This window comes from Calliopsis andreniformis, chromosome 7, assembly GCF_051401765.1.
Source record: "Calliopsis andreniformis isolate RMS-2024a chromosome 7, iyCalAndr_principal, whole genome shotgun sequence".
Lineage (NCBI taxonomy): Eukaryota > Metazoa > Arthropoda > Insecta > Hymenoptera > Andrenidae > Calliopsis > Calliopsis andreniformis.
Window position 1 is genome coordinate 12,539,437 of NC_135068.1, and position 21,504 is coordinate 12,560,940.

A 21,504-nucleotide genomic window follows, 5' to 3' on the forward strand; every position below is an offset into this window, starting at 1 on the left:
AATCTTTTTTGTTGAGGAAAGCTTGAAATTTTGTAGGAAATTTTCTAAAAAAACGTCTAATTTTTTCAGAAAAATTTCAGAAGATTTCTTATTATAGATATGATTATTTTTCTTCATTTTTTTCAGAAACTAGAGTAGAGATAAAAACCGATCTTCGTTTTCATTTTAGCCTGGAACATAGTAGGGTCTAATTGTGATTACATAGTGTAGTCAGTTTTAGAAAAATATACAAAGGAGATAAATCTCGATAGCCACAGAAAAAGTCGGAAGCTGTAGATTATTTTAGGAGTCCACGATTCTAGTTTATTTAGCATCGAATGGACGTGGCTTACAGGAAACTCAGGAAACGAATAGGATTACCTTCACAGTATGAATAATCTTCCACAAAAATTGTAGACAGTAAAATGAATAGTGATAAAAGCTCCCTATCCTCGTTTTCAAAACTTGAATTTCATTTCTCCACTTTCTATGATTAAACCCTGCCCACTTAAGAATATTCATGGCTACCGAATATCATAAAAATGGAAATTTTTATAAGAATTCTCATTCTGTGAAATTCTGAAGTTTCTCCACGTCGATGAAAAATAAAAAAAATGACTAAAAAATAGAAGACTCAAGAAACAACTAAAAAACAAAAGAAAATTGCTTTATACAGGATGAGTCATTTGAAGTTTTTCATATAATTATCTCCTGTATTATAATATAACTCCTTTTAAAAAATGTTATAAATAAAATCTCCACCTAAAGAAAATTCGTGACCATCAAGTCAATTTTACTTGAAACATTTTTTGGGCGAGCTATACTGTAGAAGATACTTACCTGTAAAACCCCAAATGGTTTTCCCTGTACAAGCTTGACGCAAGCTTTACATAAGCTTGGCACAAGCTTTATGTAATCTCGAAAATCGAGCTCCAAATGACCATTTTTCCATCCACGACTGATGGTCCACATGCTCGAAAGCCAATCGTAAAATATCTTCATCAATCCTCTCGGCCATTCGCCAGTCCCCCATTTTTATTCGCGTTGCATACGCGGGGCCACTTTGATCGCATTAGCCAGCATTACGGAATCCTCGCATATTACCCAGCGAATCAATGACGCTTAACTCAAATAGAGGGGATTGAACCAGGGAGAACAAAGGTGGATCGTAATGAAGCCTGACACTCGGCAATTAGTGCTGGCGGATCGTTTTTTGATTTAATTGCTGCCGAATGTCGAGCTATAACGACATTACTCTGCAACAGTGAGAGGGGATCGGGCTTTATCTCTCTTCGATGATAACAGCACTTGTTTCGAGTGTGGAGAGCAAGTCTCCCTTTTTTATTAGATTTTTAATTCAGCTGGACGTCGAGGAGGGCACTCGTCCACGTAAAATATTCTTTTTCTTTTTTAAGCAGGATCCCAGAATTAGTAAACACGAAGTTTGTTCGCGTTCCTCTGTTGCATTGCTGGACATTGACCAAGACGACCATTATGCAACAGCGTGGTTAGCCTGTCGTAACATCAGCTTGCAATTTCAATTGCATTTGCGTAATAATGATACGGTTATCAGTCATTAGCGACAAGTACTACGCATTTGGCCTAATGACTGGTAAAGCAGTGTTTAATTTCGACCTTCAAGAAGAGCGAATCAGGCAATTGTTACAATTTGTTTTTTCTTAGAATAGTATTTTTTTCAATTTTCAAGGAAATCAGCTGTTCTCGAGATACTTCGACAAACTACTTTGTAGTTTCGTTATTACATTATTATATTTGAGGGCTCCTGGACTATGTTCGAGCCTATCCTATTGCAGCAATTTCCTCAATTACCAACAGCGGAACAAAGACGTGTAACGGAAGCACCGAGTAAAATTACTCAGTTCGTTGCAGTTAATTGACGATGCATTTGAATGTTTTCATAATACTTTAATGCACTCCTACAATGTATGCAGGTATTAAATCCTTGTGAAAGTTTTGCTTGCAGAAATGGGACGCTATTTCTTACTCTAAAAAATGACTCCATTTAGAATACAATTAAATGTTAGCTCAAACTGTACTTGAATATTGGAATAATTGAATATTTGAATACTTGAATAATTGAATGCTTGAATAATTGAATACTTGAATGCTTGAATAATTGAATAATTGAATCCTTGAATAATTGAATAATTGAATAATTGAATATTTGAATACTTCAATATTCGAATGTTACGATAATTGAATATTGGGAGAATTGAACATTAAAATAATTGAACTTTGGGATAATTGAATATTGGAATAGATGACTATTGGAATAATTGAATATTTGAACCTCTGAATAATCGAATACTTGCACCCATAACGTGTCAACATCAAGCCCCCTCTTCTCCATAAAATTTCTCATTCGTAGAATTTTAATGGCCCTCTGAAAGCACCCCCTTCCCAAAAGGACAATTAATCACACTCGTAGGTAATAAAGCGAACGCGAGCAATTTCGCCGCCAGTCGCGCGAAACCTTTCCCCGAGTCCTCTCGCTGCGAACACATCCACCGCGGTCTCGTTTATTAATAAACAGAGCTCCCCCGACCCTTTTCTTTTAATGAAGACGCAGCCCAACGTACGAAACGTACACTCGGTATATTTTAGCCGCGTGATTCAGCGCGAGGCTAGCAACACGCGCCTCCGCGTCTTTTCTTTCTCTCTGCGGTTTTTGATGTACGCCCGACGAGCTATCCACGTCGAATCTGGACAGGGTGACGGCGCAAAAATTGCATTCTACCGTCGAATGAAATTTTTGGCGACGCGTCGACGTCCCGTGAACGCGACGAAAAAAACAGGGGTGGCTTCGAACGAAATTCCGACCTGGGATTTATGATAGGGAGTGATAAACGTGAAAGTTCCTCTATTTTTTTCAGGGGATTGTGGTTTGCATACTAGAATGTTTTTCGGGATGAAAAATAAATAGGAAAGTGGAGAATTGGGTGTGGAGGGAAGTGGCGCGGAAGGGGGTTGCAGTTTTTTATTGTCTAATTCCTGTGTGCAGAATATTTTCGAAAATATGAGAATGCTCTGAAATTGATAATTTATGTGAAAAATAATTTTTCAGGGAGTTGATTGAAGTCTCTGGGAAAAATCAATATAAAATAAATGTCCCGATACTTGGACACTTGAGATGTCACATGTCCCAGTAAATGGACAGTCTAAAATTCCATGTTCCAGCTACTGGGACATTCGCCTTACTTCTGAGTCTCAAAAAATTAGGGTCTATATTTTTCCAGAAAAGCTTCAGTTTCCCCCATCTCCAGTGTCAATTACTGCCTCAAAGTATCTCTCACAAACACGCGAAGTGCAAAGGGTCAACAGTGCCGAGCGAAACTGAGACGCCAGCCTCTTTCGCGGCACATTCACTGTTATTCCTGCCCATGTGCACGCGCGGGTACGCTAGCGAGAGTTAACAGCCACGAAACGGCAAATTATTACTGTTTACGCTCGAGTAGGCCAGGACGCTGGCTCTGTGAAAGTCGACAGGCTTTAAGGGCACCGTTGTCAGTGCTGGTGGTAATGGTAGTTGTTGCCTGGCGGCGGTGGCGGCGGTGACGAAGAGGAGGTTGATGGTGATGATGATGTTAATGCCGCAACCAGTGGTGCTGGAGTCTTTCGCCTGGTCGTCGTCCTCTTCCGCGCCTCTTGCTAAATTTGTCGTTGAACAGGGACCGATCCTCCATCGAACATTCTCTGAGCCTACATAATTAACAGCAAGACTAAACTGACGTCTCGCTGTGGGAGAAGGTTCCCTGTGTTAATTGAGGAGACAGAACGAGGAACAGAGGTCAATAGTTGGAAGCCAGAGGCAAGGAAATTGACTGGAGCACTTTCACTCACCACGTTCTCGTTCCTCAAGTGGCACAGCGCGGCCCAAGAATGGTGATAGAAATTTGATTGAGAAAGAGCCAGCTGGTCGCCTACCATCTGCTACTCGCGCTCGTAATTGAGCAACGGAAGCAAGAACGCGTTTCATTGAATGGAATCTACTTCTTCGTACACTAACTGCTGTATCAGCGCATTGATAGCAGGCGGTGGGAAGGTGTTTCGGTGCTGGAATCAGAGGTCGTGTTCCTTTGGCGAGCAAGTGCTGATTTAGCGACGGTATGGGGAGTGTTATCAGAGGATGAAGTTTCTTCTATTTGAGGGCCAGTGCTGTGAACTTGTGGCTCTTGACCTCAGCTGGACTCACCAGTGGACTCTCTAGTGAACTTTTTAGTGGACTTTCTAGTGAAATCTTTAATGAACCCTGCAGTGGATCTTGCAGTGACCTCAACACCATAAAAAGGTGTTGACCTCTGACCCCATGAAGCTTCACCTAGTCACCTCCACAGCATTCCACCTCCAAACACACTCTACTCCAAAATCCCTTAACTACTGCATGTACTCCACTCCCTAAAAAAAGACTCCAATTCACCAGAAGCCACGTGACCTTCGACCTCCCCCGATCCATCTTCCTCGTTCAATAAAAAGCCCATCTTCCCTCATCTTTTCATTCGAAGCTCCGAAGTGGCGCAAGGCCATCTCTATATAACCTTTCCACTGGAGAAACTGAAGCCACCTTAGAATCGTCCCAAGGAAAACAGAAGCTGCACAGAGGCCGAGGGCACGAGGGAGATTACCTGCCTCAACAGTGGTTGAAAGGCGAGCGGGTCGCGTGTTTACCGAGCCAGGTAACAATGTGGACAGCAGACGAGCCTCTTTTGTTTACGTTCTAAACGGGCCCGCACCTGAGCGTTTTCGAGGGCAAGGACTGCAGCAAGCTCAGTGTCTCGGTGCCCGCGGCGGAGTGAAGTCGATCGTGGAGTGTCTCGTGTGCTGGATCACGAAAAGCTTCTCCCTTATCGAAGGAGCGAGGGTCACGTGGCTGGTCGAAGATCCCAGTGGTCGTTCGAAATTTCTGTAATTCATCGCGCCGAGGAGCCTCGCCTGGACACCCTCGTGTTTATGCAAGACACATGGTAGGTATGCCCCTGTGCTGTTTTAATGACTATCTTTTTATCTTCACTCGAGGAGAGTTGCTCCGAGGGGCCTCGGTTCCTGGCTTTTTGTCAGTGTTTTGTCACGTGCTGCTCGGGAATTAAATAGTGTTTCTTTTTTATCAGCTGATGAGGGGGGGAAATGAAAGAAGTGTGAGGTGTCTGAAAATAGGGCTCTGTGGGTGATGATTCTTGTGATTGATGGTGGGAGTAGTGGAGAAAGAGTAATTCGTGTCTTTAATGTTAACTATAAAATATTTTTAGCATACTGAGTTATTAGTATTGAGGATTTTTCTTGATTTAATTAATTTCACCAAATTCTCAAGAACCAAAATCACACTTGTCTCCTCTTGGCCTCTTCGTGAAGGGGACAACTCATTTGCTCGTTCAGGAACCACGCTCGCTGCCTTCTCGGAATGCGTCCGCCTTGAAACCGAAACAGAGACGAAACCGCGCACAGGTCCTCAAATTTTGCACAGTTTCGCCATACATGCTCTCGTTATTTATCGCGGCGCGTGTACAGTTAACCCTGCTTCCCGTTTCCCAACGCCAATTACGTTGATTGCCAGCGCTCCGCGAAATAATAAATCGCCCAGATCGATTCCCTGATAAACGCGTGTTGCAAGCGACTGTGCGCGGAAACGTGGGGCTCTTTGAAGCGTAAAAGTGGCGAGTGTCTCCACAAATTTATTTTCTTCAGCTACATTCTTTTTTAATGAGAAGTCATCCTTTATGGAAGTGATTCCAATCTCCAAATACTGAAATCTTAAAATAATAGTGCAATATGCAAATGGTCTAATAGTCGAATAATGTTTGTTCTGTTCGTGGCCACAAATTTTTGAGCCTCTCTTTTGTACCGCCCTGTATACTTGTAGCAACGAGGGAGCCATGCATGTCTTTTGAAAGCATATTCGAGCTTGTCGCTCGCTAACTTATCGCTCCACACACCAACACTCTCTCCAGCTACTTAGCCTCATCTGTCTCTTAGGTCCTTCGACCCGCTTCCCTCCTCCGCCTCCTGCTTCCCTTCACCAGTGGTACGATAAAGAAACCGTATTGCCTCAATTTAGATGCTGCACCGTTACGTTTCGTTTCATTAATAGTAATTTACATCGACGCGAGGAACGATCTCTTGCACTCGACTCTGCGGGGGTTGTGAGGACTGCTTGATTTATGGCGAGCTGGGAATTTTTATTTTATTACAAATAGTCCACTAGTCAAGTAGTTATCTGACGTCAAATAAAAAAGCTAGATCGCTCTTAAATCGGGAAATTAAATTGTCGAATATTAGTTTGAAATTAAGCTATCAAAAAAATATTCCTCTTTCATAGACCGTCTTAAAGATTGTCGAGTCCCAAGAGAAGAAGGAAGGATGGGCATCCTGGTTTCTTTTCATGGGAAGACATACGGGCATGCGGGCTGAGCAGTTGAGCCAATTTAACTTAATTTCATATCGTGATCGCTCGTCACGAATCTGCTCTACCCTTTTCCCGCGTTGTCGATCAAAGACTCGTTTCTGGGTGAGAATGTCAGTAGCTATGACGTCGAAAAACTGGCTCCTTCAGAGGCCCAATATTCACATAAATCCCAACTTCTTCGATCATCTCCCTCGCAAAACCAGACACTTTAATCAGCTCCTTCAATTACTCAGGCTGTGCAATATCAGTCATCAGAAGCTTCAATACCACCCTCTCATGTAGAATCTGAAAGATGTCCCCGACTCAGGAACTCATAGAGTCACAAAGAAACAGTCTTCCCCGTATCCTGCACAATTTGCTACATGTATTTTATCGTGCAGAGTACACCAAGACTCGTGCTCCTGTTGGAGGGTGAATCAGTATGGCTCTTATCGAATGGGAAACGCCATGCTGCTCGAGGAAGGAGCTCGATAAAACTGAACAGTGGGGGTTGGCGTACACGTCACCGTGCAATTTTCCTGTCAAGCCCTACGACCGTGTCGCGACTTTGTTCCCCAATAACGAAAAATATGAACCCCAGTTTCGACGTCGACGTCTCGGAAGTTCCGCGTCGAGTCTCATTCTTAATAGCGACTGCGATGCTAAAAGGGCCGAAATTGAATCCTAGCTCGACTCGCTTGTCGCGACGAGGGTCGACAAGTTTCGAGAAGTTATTAGAATCGCTCTGCTTTCACCCTTCGCGTCTTTGGGGCGACGTTCTCGAATTTTCGCGAGCCTCCAGTCATTTACATGGGCAAACTTTGGGGAAAAATCACTCACTTCTGTTGTGGTTCCTGCTTCGAATCTGGGGAGGGGAATTAAGAAGCACTTTTAATTATATACTAGCGCTGGGAGCGATTATTGAGATTTATAGTCGAAGAAATTCTTAAAAAATTCAGAAAAGTGCCTTCTATTTGTTTGGAGTGGAAAATTGTGTAAGGTGGATTATGTTCTAGTGTTCTAGTATGGGGGATTGGTAGAAGAGGCTGTTTGAATTTAATAATTCCTTAATTATATTTCATCCTCGAGCCCTCCGCCACGTCTGCAACGTGGAGGCATAATTTACCGCATTGTTGGCAAAATTTTCACGCAAGAATGTTCCTGACAGGGACCTCCCCTTGTGGGATCCACGGTGAATCGAATTTAGAGACTGAAAAGCTCAGTCAAGAAGCATCGAGTGGTTATGGATAAAGGTAAACCACGTTTAAATATGAATTTACGGACAAATTGGGCCCATGTTGGGGGAGAGCTCTCAGTCCGTGAAATCAAATCTCGAGGAAACTCTGTTCAAAGGCACTTTGTCGCAGAAAACCTTTTATCCTTAAACCGATATCTCTTGGAGCATATTTCGTGGTACAGATATTTGGAAAATCATTTTCTGAAACTTATTTAGCGCTATATCTATTCACAGGAACAGATTCTCTTTAAAAAGTAGATAAAAAAAGAAAAAAGAACCACTTTTCGCAAGTGAACCGTTTCCTCGTAAGAACCTCTCAAAGTTCTAGCCAATGGGATGACGTTAACATCGTTAGTGGGGGGAAACGCCCCGCCCCACACGCTCCCATTGGCCAGAACTTCAATCTTTGTTTAAAAGAAAACTGTTCATCCTAGAGCTACACTTTTTTGACATTTTCTTCTCCACTCGTCAAGCAGAACACAAATCTCACAGAATTTGCCTAATTAACACACTTCCATTCGCTCAAATCATAAGTCTCACTTGCAGTATTACGTCGACAAGTCTCCCATTCTCTGCACTGTGGTTAGCTGCTGGCTGACAGTCATTGCCCTGATTGCTCTCGATTAAAATCGACTTGCGAAATCATCCGAACGATCTTCGTTCGTGACGTCACAGACAGTTATAAGTAGACTCGCGATGGACGAGTTTGATATGTTTTACGCGAGCTACGAATGAATTTCCAAGAAATTACTGAAACCACAATTACTGCAACTGTCCACAAAGAATTCCTATTTTCAAAGTATGCATAGTAACGCAATAAATTCGATCGAGGACAAATTTACGAGCCCTCTATCAGGCAGCTTAAATATTCAAGCAGCGTAGTATCGTAGTTAAATAAAATCAGCGGTTCAGTGCATAACTGGCTCTCTGGAACAGCGCGAGGAATAAACTTGAACAAATTGATTGTTATTCGATTTAACGATCGCCGTCGGTGATTGAATAGTCGTTATTCGCGCGCCTAATGCATATGCATTGCTTTGAAATAATGTCGCAACCAGCCCTAAATCTGTGGGCGGCAGATAAATAACAGGGTCGCGTGAAAGCATTGCGATAATGATACTCAAAGAGTAAAATAACTATTTAGATGATATTTATTGAGACATTTATTGGTTTCTGCGCTCGTGTTTTACAACAATGTTCCGAATTGTGCATCGATTTTCGAAAGCTTCTCCTGAGAGGGCAGTTAAGATAAAAGGGAATTTATTAGATTCTGCTTTGACACTTTCTATCCGCGAGTAGATAAAGAGAAAATTACGACAGATAATGCGGAACCGCTGGCTCGTCCGTTCGCGAAAGTAGACCAATGAGAAACGAAGTTTCAGCGGAGCTGACAGTGTCATTGTGTGACAATTGTCGCCACTATCTGAGCTGGGGCAAAGTTCACCAGAAACTGCAGAATCTTCAGAATTTATCGTGGAAGTTTCAAGAAGTTTGAAAGTATTAGGTGATATAGAAAATTTGGAGAACTCAGGGAATATAGAGAATTCACAAAATTCAAGGAACTCAGAGATTTCAGAGGAATTCAGAGATTTCAGAAGAATTCAGAGAATTCATAAAACAAACAAATTTCAAGCCAAGGGGATCCAGAAATTTCAGATATCTAGTGCCCCCAGAAATCCCCCACATGAAAAAAGGAACAATTGAATTTTCCCCCAACATTTTTCTATCACTCACAATTGAATAGTAGAGACTGTTCTCGCAGAATTCTCCCTGCGAAGAAACGATCCTAACTCACGGAAGAGTCACGCCACTAAATATCATTCGCCGCGCAATTTCTCGCGGTGTCTTTCACGCCATATTCGCCAGTTTAATCCGCGCTCGTAAATCCAAAGATCCAGGAACAAGCTTCGAGGGCCGCTCAGTTTAACGACGACGGCCTTAAGCCGACGCTTTAGCGGGGCTTACCATTCGACCCCCTCCCTCGACAAACCGATGAAATATCGTTGCAAATTAGTGCCAAAATTCGACGGCTGAAAACTCGACGATGAAGAGGGTCCCGAACGCGTGGTGGTTGCACTTCGAACACTTTCTTATGCAGAAGTTAAAATTGCACAGTGGTGGGGGTGAAGGGTGTTTCATCTGGAAAGGGGAGGGACTGTGTAAATGATTTTAGAGTGAAACTATTATAGGCAATCTTTTTGGAATAAATATTACGTGATTAAAGTGGTGATGGGTTTTATTAAATTTCTGTATTTTTTAAGGGTGATTATAATGGTAATTACTTACTTTGGTATTTTGTTTTTCGTTTCAGGTCCTGTTTATGTGATACATAAAGTGAGTTCATTCTCGTGGTCAGTGAATAAGTTGCCTATTTTATCGCTTTCGTGAAACACAGTGCTAAAGATCGATGATTAATATGATAAGACGATGACGTCGATGGTGCAGAGGGACTTCGGGTCTCCGAGGAAAAGGGAGTCCACCAGCAGCAATGCTTCCAGCTACTTGATGGTGAGTCCTAAGACTTGAAACATTCACATGTGTGCATGGTAAATACATTGCAAGTGTACAGGCTGCTTAAAAATCCCAGAATTATCATTTTTTAAATATTGAAAAATTTCGAGATCCATAACTATAATCAGACACTCTAGTGTTTATAAATTCGAGTGACTCAGTAGTTCAAATATCTGCTATTCGTTCCTCCCTGGCGATCCAAGCCAGCCATAATCTCCAGGAAATATTCGAGCCGCTTTCACGGCTGTTCTTATCGTTGTCCAAATAACTTCTGATAGGAGGATCTAGCGTAACCCCTTATCCTTATCAGAGAGGTGTCCACCAGTCGACGTCGTGTCTCGACAAGACAGTAAGCGGCTATTTACAAGCTACAGCGTGCTCGAGGATCTCGCGAGCTTGTGAGCCTCGAGGAACGATGACTCCTGGAGGCTGTGACGACATTCGTCAGGGAAAATCGATAGAGGATTCTTGGAGAACAGTGTTTGGTCGCGCTCCCTCGCGATCCCATCGTCCACGGGGTTGTTATCACTGTCTCTGCTTTGATTATCCAACCGTGCTTCGTGTAGTTACTCCACTCCCTCCTCTTTGGTTCTCCTTTGACGAGCTTGCAGATTTCGTTGGTGCATTTCAGGTTTCAGGGTATTATTTTAATCATTTCCAGTCGGTTGTGAAGTCTTTTAATACTGAGACTGGGAGTGGAATATTTAGTCCTTCGTCAGTAATTATTTTTTTAACACAAAAAAGCTCGTTTAGTTCCAACAAATATTCTTTTGATATTCTATGCTTTTAAAATCCTCCACGGAATGAAAATCGCGAGAAAATTGCAAACGAGTGGAGCGAAGTGTTCGATATCGCGAAACAAAGGGTTCCTCCACGAGTGGATCTCCCCTGGAAGGGGGACGCTGGACCATCCATCACATTTTGGAAATCGTGGTGGCTGACGGGGCCGGAAATGAAAAGGAAACACTGCGAACATTAATTCTAAAACGGGCGAGATATCGCCCTGGTGCATGACAAAATTTGCATTAAACGGAATCCCAGCCTCGACTTCGCGTTTTCTCTCGGAGACGATCCTTCCCCCGAGCCGAGACGATACTTCACTTTTTGGCCCCTTTGCATACCGTGTTCGAGACGCCCCTCGTCCTCGGTTATATTTCCCTGTCGTTTAGAAAATTCCGTCCACGAGGCTCGTTCAATATCGCGCGAAAAAAATCGCGAAGACGACGGGGAAACTGGGAAACAGCTTCCAAGCCAGCGAAGATGCTTTCTCTTTAACGAAACGACTTCGTAGACAACAGAGTCTTCAGAAAACAGTATACACATATTTTTTTCCTCTTTCTTAATCGAGAGGAATTCAGTTTTTAGTCTTCTTTTTTGACAAATTTTAAATTATTGTAGGTACCATTTTTTAGTAAATTGAAATTACTATAAAAGTGACACAGGACGTCTATTTTAGGTGCATTTTATGGCTGAGTGTCTTATCACTTATATTTTCTCAATCAAAAGGACTCTAGTTCCACTTTTCCAAAATGAATGGATCAATTAAAATTCTCCTTTCTCTAACAAAAGCTCTCAGAGTTTCTGGTTTCCTAGATCGCGAATTAGAGGAAGGTCCTCAGGAAAGAAGGCTTCCTGAGGCTTTTCCCATGGCAGAGTGCGAGGCCTAAACGCTCTCTGACGATAATTACGGGCGAGGAGCGATAAGTAAAGGACAACGACCGTGGCAATCGTGTCCGAGTGCGACGCAATTAACTGAAATTTGAATGGGCCGAGCTGTCTGGACGATTATGCGAGAGCACGAGTCCATCCCCGAGTCTTTCACCCTTATGGGGACCATTACGTCCCCCGCGGCTTAAAAACGCTTTAACTTCGCGCGTGGATAAGAACAGATGGTCCCCTGTCTCCACGCGAGTTAATGCTCCCTGGGATATTCACGAGCATCATGGGCTGACTACTTTTCAGGGCCTTAAACGATTCACGATTTTATTTAATTTCATTCAAAACTCATTAATTAACACGTTGACTATCATTTTAAATTAACTAAAGACTCTATCACCTTGCTAGTGATTCTTTCTCTTGAAAAATGGTCCTTAATTCATTTTCATTGATATTTTAAAGTGTTTTCCTCTTTTATTAACTATCGCTGGAATTCTGTATATTATATTAATATTTGCAATATTTCCTCGAAGCTTAAAAAAATTGTCTTCATCCTAGACCAAAGGTTCAATTTACTATAGTACTTCAGTGCAGTGGGAAAGGTTAACAAGATGCTTGCCCATCGCCACCGAAACGAATCCTCGATTCCAGGGAGTCTAACTTCTACTTGGAGACAGTTTGGGGCGAAGTCGAGGGTCTAACTAATTACAGGCGAAGATGCTGCGGCAAACTGAACTCTGAGGATCGAAAGTGTATCGACAAGAAAGTTCTCAGACACTGGAACTGCGTCTTGTGTTTCGATGGGACTCGATGCTCGCTGGGTGTCGAGGAAGCTTTGTCTCGAAGGGTATTGTTGGAACTTCTAATTACTGTGCAAATGGCGATCTTAGAAGAGGTTCTATTTTGCTAGTGAGAATGGGAACATCGGTCCCTTGCTTAAGAATTTTTTTGTCACTCAGAATTGAAAGATTGATTTTTCTTTTTAGAAATTTTGTGGTTTTCGATTTTTCTGACTGTAGTTTATATTTTTTATTTTGGAAAGTAGAGTTCTTCTAAAGTGGTTTATTTAGAGAGGATGAAAGACTGTTTTCGCGAATGAAGTTAGCCTCCAGCTTCCCTGGAAGGATCAACTGGTATGCAAATGGGGTTTAAGACCTTCCTTCGATCTCTCAAGGTGTAAACGCCGATCGATCGGAGTACTTGCTGTTAATTGAATTAATCAGTCGGTCGAGTCTCTGCCTAGGATCTCTCTGGTCCAACTTTCCTCAGTGGAAATTAAATATTTCACTCCAGAAACTTAAGAAAATTCTATCATCCGGACAGATCTTCAATAATTAAAAAATAAATTCTCTCAGAACTCCCGTAAAAAAATTTGCAAAAGTTTACAAACTAAAAAACCTCAAATTTCTATAAATATTTGTTCTTCATAAATTAATCACTGATTCAATTATTTTATGTTACAATGTCTACACAACTGAGGGTTAATCAGAATCTCTTCTCTCGTCTCAGAGATCAATTAAACATTGCACATTCATCACAAGCTTCCCACTTTTAATGAATAACAAATCGATCTCCTTCCACCGTAAACCCTCTTCGAGGCTAGCCTCGGTCCATCCACGTGGAAGAAAATCGAGCAGGAGATGGGAAGGGGTGGAGGCCAAGAAACCGCGCCGATAAATCCTCCGTTCAATCAAGTTAAAACGATGCTAAATTATTTGGAAGGGCGGTAAAAGTCGAATACTCGAGAACGTGCCTCGCAACTCTTACTTTATTCCCCTGGATTACATTTTTCGGGGGCAGGAATCGACGCTGCACCCCTTTAAGGTAACTTAAAGGAGACCTCGGGGGTGGCCACAACCCCTTCTGTCGCGAATTTCCAAAGAAATTGCATCTTGACTCTTTCCTACCTTTATCTGAGAACTGTAGGATATTCTAGCTAGATGAAACTTATATTTGGAGGAATAAACAAAATTTCTCTTTTCCAAAAAATTTAAGAATAATACTGAAGAAGGTGGATGAGTAGTGAAAGCAAATTTTATATAAATTTGTGGGCTTTTTATTCCAGAGAAAAAGCAATTAGAGAAAAGCTAGGATATTCAGTTATTTATTATTCACAGAAATAATTGCAGCAGCAGGTACCTAAAATAATTACTCTCACCAAAAAAATGCTATAATTTTTCTGAGAATATAATATCGAGTTCCCAATTTGTCTGCCAATGTTCCTGAAACCACTCGAATTTGTGTCGAGCTCAGAGGAATCTGTTCTACCCAGTGCTGTCGAAAATTCGCCAGTTGCAACCGCAGCGGAATTACCCATTGGTCCTTCAATCGAAAGCAGCGAAATTACCTCTCAATGCACTTTCGACAGACGTCTGTCAAAGAACCGCGAAATCATTTTTGTTTGGATCAGATGTTGCTATGGAAATTGAACGGTGGGTCGCTGGCACGTTCCCGTATCGATTCCCCTGCTCCAAGTACACGCGACCCGTAAACGTGGCTGCACATTCGCGTTAAAGTTCAGTTCACTCACCTGCGCCGCTCGTAAGGTGCTACGATCCTCTTCTGTATTCCACGTGACAAGATTAAGCATCGAGCTGAGTGGCGGCGAAAGGTTTACGATTTTTGCGAGTGTTTTATGAAAATAACGCAGTGGAAATTGAGGAATTTTTTTGAGGGGAACGCGTGGAGACTTTGGAAATAGGTGAGAATGTGGCTTAATGTTTTATTTTGATATTTTACTTGTGGAAAAGGAGTGTTGGGTTTAATGCTGAGTATAGGGAGTTCTGTTTGTGTGTAGAATTGATTTAGAGTTTTTAATTTGAAGGGTTGTGGAACTGTAGAGTGGCAATTGTGGTGAAACTGGGTCTTAAGCCACACTTCCACTTGAAGAAATGGAAGTATAGAATATTAGAAATTATATTTGGATTTAGGTGAGTCTTCAGTCTCAAAATCTCTATAGTTCCAGTGAAGGAATTTAAAATATTGTTGGCTTTATTTGAGTCTCCACTTTAGGCCACACTCCCACGTGCAAATATCAAAGAGGACCCTGTACCTCATCTCCTCCCTCTCCAGCTGCACTTCAACAACCATATCCCTTCTCGAGCACCTTGACTCAAATTCCCAGAAGCAAGTGGATCACGATAACACAGTGATCGATATTCTCCTCGCGCGCACTCGCCCCTCATTCAAGATTTCAATAGATTCCAGAGTTGGAGCCTCGTCAGCCTCTCTGATTCCCACATCTGCGTCTCCTCTGGAGACCAAGCTGCTGACTGGTGCATAATGATACGCGTGCACGCTCTCCCGTTGTCTTATCATCCCTGATGTCGTGTGTTGGTGGGTACACAGAGACTGGTAAATAAATGGCGAGCACGGGGACCAGGGAACACCGCCGATCGAGCGCAGCTGTCGCTGCACACCGTGTGTCACGATAGTTTTAGGCCGCAGGTGGACGTAAAAATTACATTCGACGGGAGAAGGCGCAACTGACGTCCCATTGTTACTCGAGGGAGCCCATGTCGCCCTTTGTTTCGCCATCGTATTGTATTTTACCGAGCGCCCTCGATGGGGCCAGGTCCTCGGGGCCTTAAGGGCCTTAGGGGCCTTAGGCCCAGTTTTCAATTCGAGATCTCTGTTAAAAGAGGATTATAGCTTTTTGGTTACAGTAAGATTATAACTAGTGAGGGTGGTATTCTACTTTCATGAGAGGGGTCAATGCAAATATATAGGGTGTTTGAAAACTAGGTCATGATATTGTCTACAGGGTGTCCCAAAAATCCAGAAAATTTGCAAGCCCAATATATGTATCTTTAAATTACCACAAATTCTAAGCCACACAGTATCTCAGTTCGAAAAGCAGGTGAAGGTGGTCCAAACATGTTGAGCACCCTGTATATGAAGTACTTCCGCCGAGCGTGTATCCCTATTAAGCGAATTCTTTCAACCGCCAGTGGACTTTCGCGGATCGGTGCGCGTGTTGGCGGTTTATTTGTCGTGGCCCAGGGTGCATTATGTGCGTGCATCGTCCATTACGATAACGAGCTGCCTGGGGCCCGTTTAATTGTCGTTTGCGGTGCCTAATCGTCGTCGCGCTCCCTGATCCCAGTTCTCTCTCGCGTCTCTGGCGAGTGGTATAAACATCGTGTGGCGAAAACAAGCGTGCCAAGTCGAGCATGCCTGCACGCGCTGAGCGTACAAATGGACGACGATAGACCCCTGACCACGTTCCACGTCGCGATATCGGTCGGCTGATAAGAACAAGGTGTCCTCTTCGTTTTTTAGATGGGGAGGATCTCTGTCTTCGAGATCACTATCGAAACATATGTTTTTGGGGTCTGTAGAATTTCAGGGCAATGGAAGCGATTAAAGAGAAGATATTTTTCATTATTGGTTCACTCTTGAATTTTGGGTTCCACTAGCGAATTGATCTGACTTTTTTTGAGAATTTTTTCGGCTCTCAGATGTATCTTTTTTATCTCTTTATTTAGTGTCTCTTTGTTTTTCTTTGGTTGTTGCCGCTTTTCTCTTTTCTACTAAAACTGAGACCTCAACCTCCAAGGCTCCCACACTCTGAAACTTGACCCTGAAGGCGATCTTATGATCAGATATCCCCAAAAAATGTAATCGTTCGCGACAGAGACCTCGGTGCAGGCCACGTGTTTCTTCTGATTTAATTAAACAAAGGGCAGAATTGAATTAAACGCGGCGACAACGGTGTGTACAACGTGTTGCACGCAGGCAAAGTACGACAGCGACCCGCCGCTGATTGGATCTAATCCGTTTAATTCGGGGAATGAGTTTCAGCGGGCCATTTTAATTCGAGCCGTCCTGTCGCGTTTACTCTACGAGTGCTCTTCTTAGGCTCCTCGGATGGAGGTTCTCCTCCCTGGCCATAGAGTTTAACAATCGAAGGGAGGCTGGAGAGCTTCGTTACAGTGTACGATTATTAGGAATTCTGTTCGAAACGCAAGCTTCCTCGAGACAGGAACACTTGGATGGGAGTTGGAAGATGGTGGGAGGGAAGTTTGGAAGAAGGGAAGGGTTAGAGGAGGATTTGAGGGAGCGGGGGGTACAGAGTGTTGCAACTTGGGTGAAAATTCTGATAAAATAGATCTACGAGAGCCAAACCAAGGTTCGCGAGTCACATGCTGGGGAATTTTAAGGGAAAGAAGTTACCTTCAATTGTTTGCCTCGTGTTCGAGTAGAAAAGTGTGTTCGAAAAAATTCAACTCAGGAGTGAGAAAGTAGAAGCTTTGCCCTTTAAAATGAGACCAGGCTCATCCCCCTACGATTTTTTTTGACGGAGCTACAGCAGCTCAAAGATTAGCCACTTTTTCGGGGCTCTGGACCACTGCCTGGTTCAGAGGCTGCAGGTTCACTTTTCATTCAGACCGCGATATCTCAGCGAAAAAAAATCGCAGATCGCTCGCCAAGGTCTCGTTCGAAAGGGGAGGGATCCAGCTTCAATATCTCACCAGAAAGTATTGCAAAAAAAATTTATCAAGTTCCTGGCAGTTCTCTGAAGTTGAAAAAGATTCGGGAAAAAACAACCCTCTCTTTCGCGGCGGGTCGTGGAGTGGAGGATTTTTTTCGGACAAGTTCAACTCAGGGGTGTTAAAGTAGAAGCTTTGCCCTTTAAAACGAGACAAGGCTGACTCCCCTATGATTTTTTTTGACGGAGCTACAGCAACTCAAAGATTGGTCCTTTTTTCGGCCTCCGGATCACTGAGTGATTCCATGGCTGAGAGTTTAGTTCCCATTCAGACTTCGATAACTCGACGAAAAAAAATCGCAGAACGCTCGGTAAGGTCTCATATGAAAGGGAAGGGTTCCAGCTTTAATCTCCCAGCAAAGAAGATCCCGAAAAAAATTCATCGAGAGTCTGAGAGTGGTCCGAAGTTACGAAACATTCAGAGAAAAACCTGCCTCCCTTTCTCTGCGTGTCGCGAAGTGGAGAATTTTTTTTTGGGAAGTTTAACACATGGATGTTAAAGTAGAGACCTCGTACTTTAAAAGAAGACCAGGCTGACATCCCTGCGATTTTTTTTCGCAAAGTTACAGCAGCTCAAATATTGACCACTTTTTCGATCTTTGAATCACCCCGTGATTCCGAGCCTGCAAGTTCACTTCTCGTTCAGACATTGATAACTCGGCGAAAAAAAATCGCAGAATGCTCGCTAAGGTCTCATTCGAAAGGGGAGGATTTCAGCTGCAATGTGCACTCAGAAAATGTCGCAAAAAAAATTTATTAAGTTGCTGAGAGTTGTCCGAATTTGGATAAGATTCGGAGACGAACCACTCTCTATTTCTCGGTGGGTCGTGAAGTGGTGAATTTTTTTCGGCTAAATTCAATTCAGGGATGTTAAAATAGAAACTTTACCCTTTACGATGAGACCAGGCTGACTCCCCTGCGATTTTTTTTCGCAAAGTTACAGCAGCTTAAATATCGACAATTTTTTGGATCTCGGGATCATGTATTCATTCTGATGCCAGAGTCCCATTTTTCATTCAGAGTGTCATAACTCAGCAAAAAAAAATCGTAGATCACTTTTCAAGGTCTCATTCGAAAGGGGAGGCTTCATGGTTGAAATCTACTGCAAAATCAGTCCCGAAAAAAATTCATCTGGTTCCAGAGAGCCGACCGAATTTACAAAATATTTAAGAGAAGCAACTCACCCTACATTGCTATTCAGAGGGTTGAAGACCATTTCAAATGAGAATCGAGAGAAGCTCGAGCCTTCAGGGTGGCTGTTGGTCAGGGACTGTACCCGAAAATCGCCACTGCATTTTTCATGGGAGCTGTAAAGCCGCGGGTAAAAAACGTAAGCTAACTCGGCCAGGGTCGAGCTTTTGGTAAAAAGCTCCAGGCTTATCCTCGCCACACACATGGCCTGCTGACACTGTTTCACTCTTTCAGTGAATACTTCGCCCGCCAACAGAGCGGTGCTCGTTAAAAATTTGAAACCTGTCGCTCTTGAGATTTTTCAACGTGTCACGCGTCCACTTTCAGCCATTTCATGACTGGAATATTTCACTTGAGAATCTCTCGCCCGAAAGAGGCACTCGTCCTCTTTCCAGCAATTATTTATTCACGGGCTATCATCGCGGCCCTGGTCAGCGTTTGATGAATAGCCTGTAGCTGGGAGTTGATCGTTTCTATGGATTCCATCGAGTATTCAGCAGAAAAGGTTGCGAAGGGTTTCCCACTTGCCAGAGCATACCGCCCCTTTTCGTTGGCTTAGCGAATCCATCGATTTCCATCGGCTCTCGCGAACTTTCGACAGCAGGAATATCTAACCGACGTCCTGTGGGGTTCCATGCTTCGTTGCCCGCGTGACTCACGCCGAATGTACACGAGGCTCGAATACTAAGGGGACACCGTCGACTTTGAATATAAAATTGTCAAAAATTACTCCATCTGCAGGATCAGTGGAAAATAATTCAGGGATCTGCTCAGAAACCTATCGCTCAACTTCATCCCTCTTCTGGATGTGAATTATTAACCCCACAAGGTCCATCTATCCGCCTCTACAAATAGGACATCATGTTCAGCAGAGTCCCTCGCCCCAGACAAGGCAGAGTGATACAGGGAGACAGGGCCGCAAAAATCGCAGCCAGTTTCGCCGGTACAATGACACATCCTGTTACCTGTCAATCGAGCCACCCCCTCGGCGAGCTGGCATGAAAATTTCAGAAACAGCGTCAGATCCAGAGGGGCTGACGTACCCGTGTCACAACCGAGACTCGATACTCGTATCGACAGATTGTGGGCTCGTGACGTGGATGGGGGTGGCGAGGGGTGAATTGCAATTACATTCTCACGATGACCCTTTAAGGTCGACCCAGCCCACGCAGCCACCGAGGGGATCCGCTGGTATTTAAATTGCGCTCGAGAATGTGCGTTACGCCGCGGTGTATCGCATTATTGCTATGCGCAGAATGCGCCACGGGCCAACTTCCGCGAGATATGAGCCTGGTCAGCGATTTTTCTCGAATTCGTGGAATTCATCGGCGGTCTTGAATATTAATTTTCTGGGGAACGCCTGAGGGATGGTCGGGAGAGACCTGTTACGCTTGGCTGAGATCGAGGTCGAAGCGATAGGAGGGGGTTTGGAGTGGTGGGACTTGGTTTGAGGTGGGAAAAGAGTGAGGCAGGTGGTGGTTGGTGTGTTTAGGGAGTCGACAGAAGAGTCAGGGGACTGGTAGAATTCGTTGTGGTGTAGTCTAGTTTGACAGAAGTCAAGTAATAGTGGCTCAGATTCAGCCAACCTAGGTAAAACCACTTAAATCTACTTTAATCTGTTTCTTGAAGCTCTTCAAACTATTTCACACTACCTAATAATCTCTCAAACTTCTTCAAACCTTCTCAAACTTTGTCAAACCTTCTCAAACATCGTCAAACGCTCTCAGTCTTCCTCTCAGCTCAGAAATATCTTTATCAGCCCTCCTTCCAGACTTCTGCACCTTATTTCAGGCACCCAAATTTGTTATCATCTGGCCCAAAACCGCCCTCAAAAAATCAATCCACATTAACTCGCAATCGCGACCCACGCCACGTGGAATGACGAAAGCCAGCCCCTGTCGGCCACAGCGCCCTTTTCATTCCCGCAACTCCCATTCCCAGTAACACAGAGCAGCTTTAATTACGCACGGTTATTGTGTAATCCTGTATTAATGCCGACAGAAACGGCTCGAGTGGAATTACATAAATAATGAACCGAAGTAAGTTCTCTTTCATTCGCGAGTCGTACGGCAGGCTTGACGGACAGCGAGGAGCTCGAACGAGGAGGAGGACGTACAATAAATAATTCCGTTTAAATTGCCGAATCGAAAGGGTGATTCGACAGGAGAAACAAAGCAGGAAATTATTACCCTTCAGCAGGATATTTTTAAGGGGTTTCTCTACTATAACGTCCTTAGAAAACACTTGAAACTTCGATAATTAGTTCTGGGAAAACTGCAAGTGCAATTTTATGGATTTATTATTACTGACTTTAATAAGTGTACCTTTAGAATGTGATCACTTGCGAAGGTGAGAATAAATCCCATGCCAGAAAAAGGGTGAAACGTCAGCTTCCACTGGAGTTAAAAGTGCCAAAAATACTTGTTCTCCAGGGAGCACTGAAAGGCGTTAATTATGCGCGTAATTAGACGCGGATGACTCTCGTCGGTGCTCCATTCCCAGCGCGCAAAGTGTCTCTTTATTCGACCGTCATAATTGTGAGAATTTACGGGCAGCGGGGGGCTCTCGCTTATGAAAAAAGAGAAGTCTCTTCGCTCGCAAGGGGATGTTATTTTTGACGGTGATCCCTGGTCCGAAGGGGATTTTTCTAATAAAGTAACTTCCCTGCTCAAGCGATACCTCTTTCCGCGGCTGTGTGAGCGACACGTCGGTGAACCTGCAAGCTTACCTCTTATCATACAACGTCTTGACGTTAATGCGGGATTATGCAATGGCTGCTGTGATCTTGAAAGGTGTCGTGAGTCAGCGACGAGCGACGCGAATTCTGTCGTGTCACGTACTCTAAAGCCTAAACTCCATGTGACAAATATTATTAAAAATTCGTGAAAAATTGAATCTTCTTTAGTCGTTTATTCAGCAGGTTGAAGTCCTTTAGTGCATCAATGCAAAAGACAGAAATATTCCCAAGTACAGTGCACAACTAACAATACACACTTTGTATAAGGGAGAGAATGTGTGGAGCATAAAATGTATAATAATCTT

General features: G+C 43.4%; 1 protein-coding gene across 1 annotated transcript in view; it reads left to right on the forward strand.

Moving 5' to 3' along the window:
• The first annotated feature begins 4,829 nt into the window (after nt 1-4,829).
• The window catches only part of Spri (Src homology 2 domain-containing protein sprint), a 99,464-nt gene continuing 82,789 nt past the window's right edge, over nt 4,830-21,504 (forward strand). The window contains exons 1-2 of the mRNA XM_076382132.1: nt 4,830-4,961; nt 9,925-10,121. Of these exons, the coding sequence (XP_076238247.1) occupies nt 10,041-10,121 (81 nt within the window). The 5' untranslated portion in view covers nt 4,830-4,961; nt 9,925-10,040. The remainder of the gene's footprint in view (nt 4,962-9,924; nt 10,122-21,504) is intronic.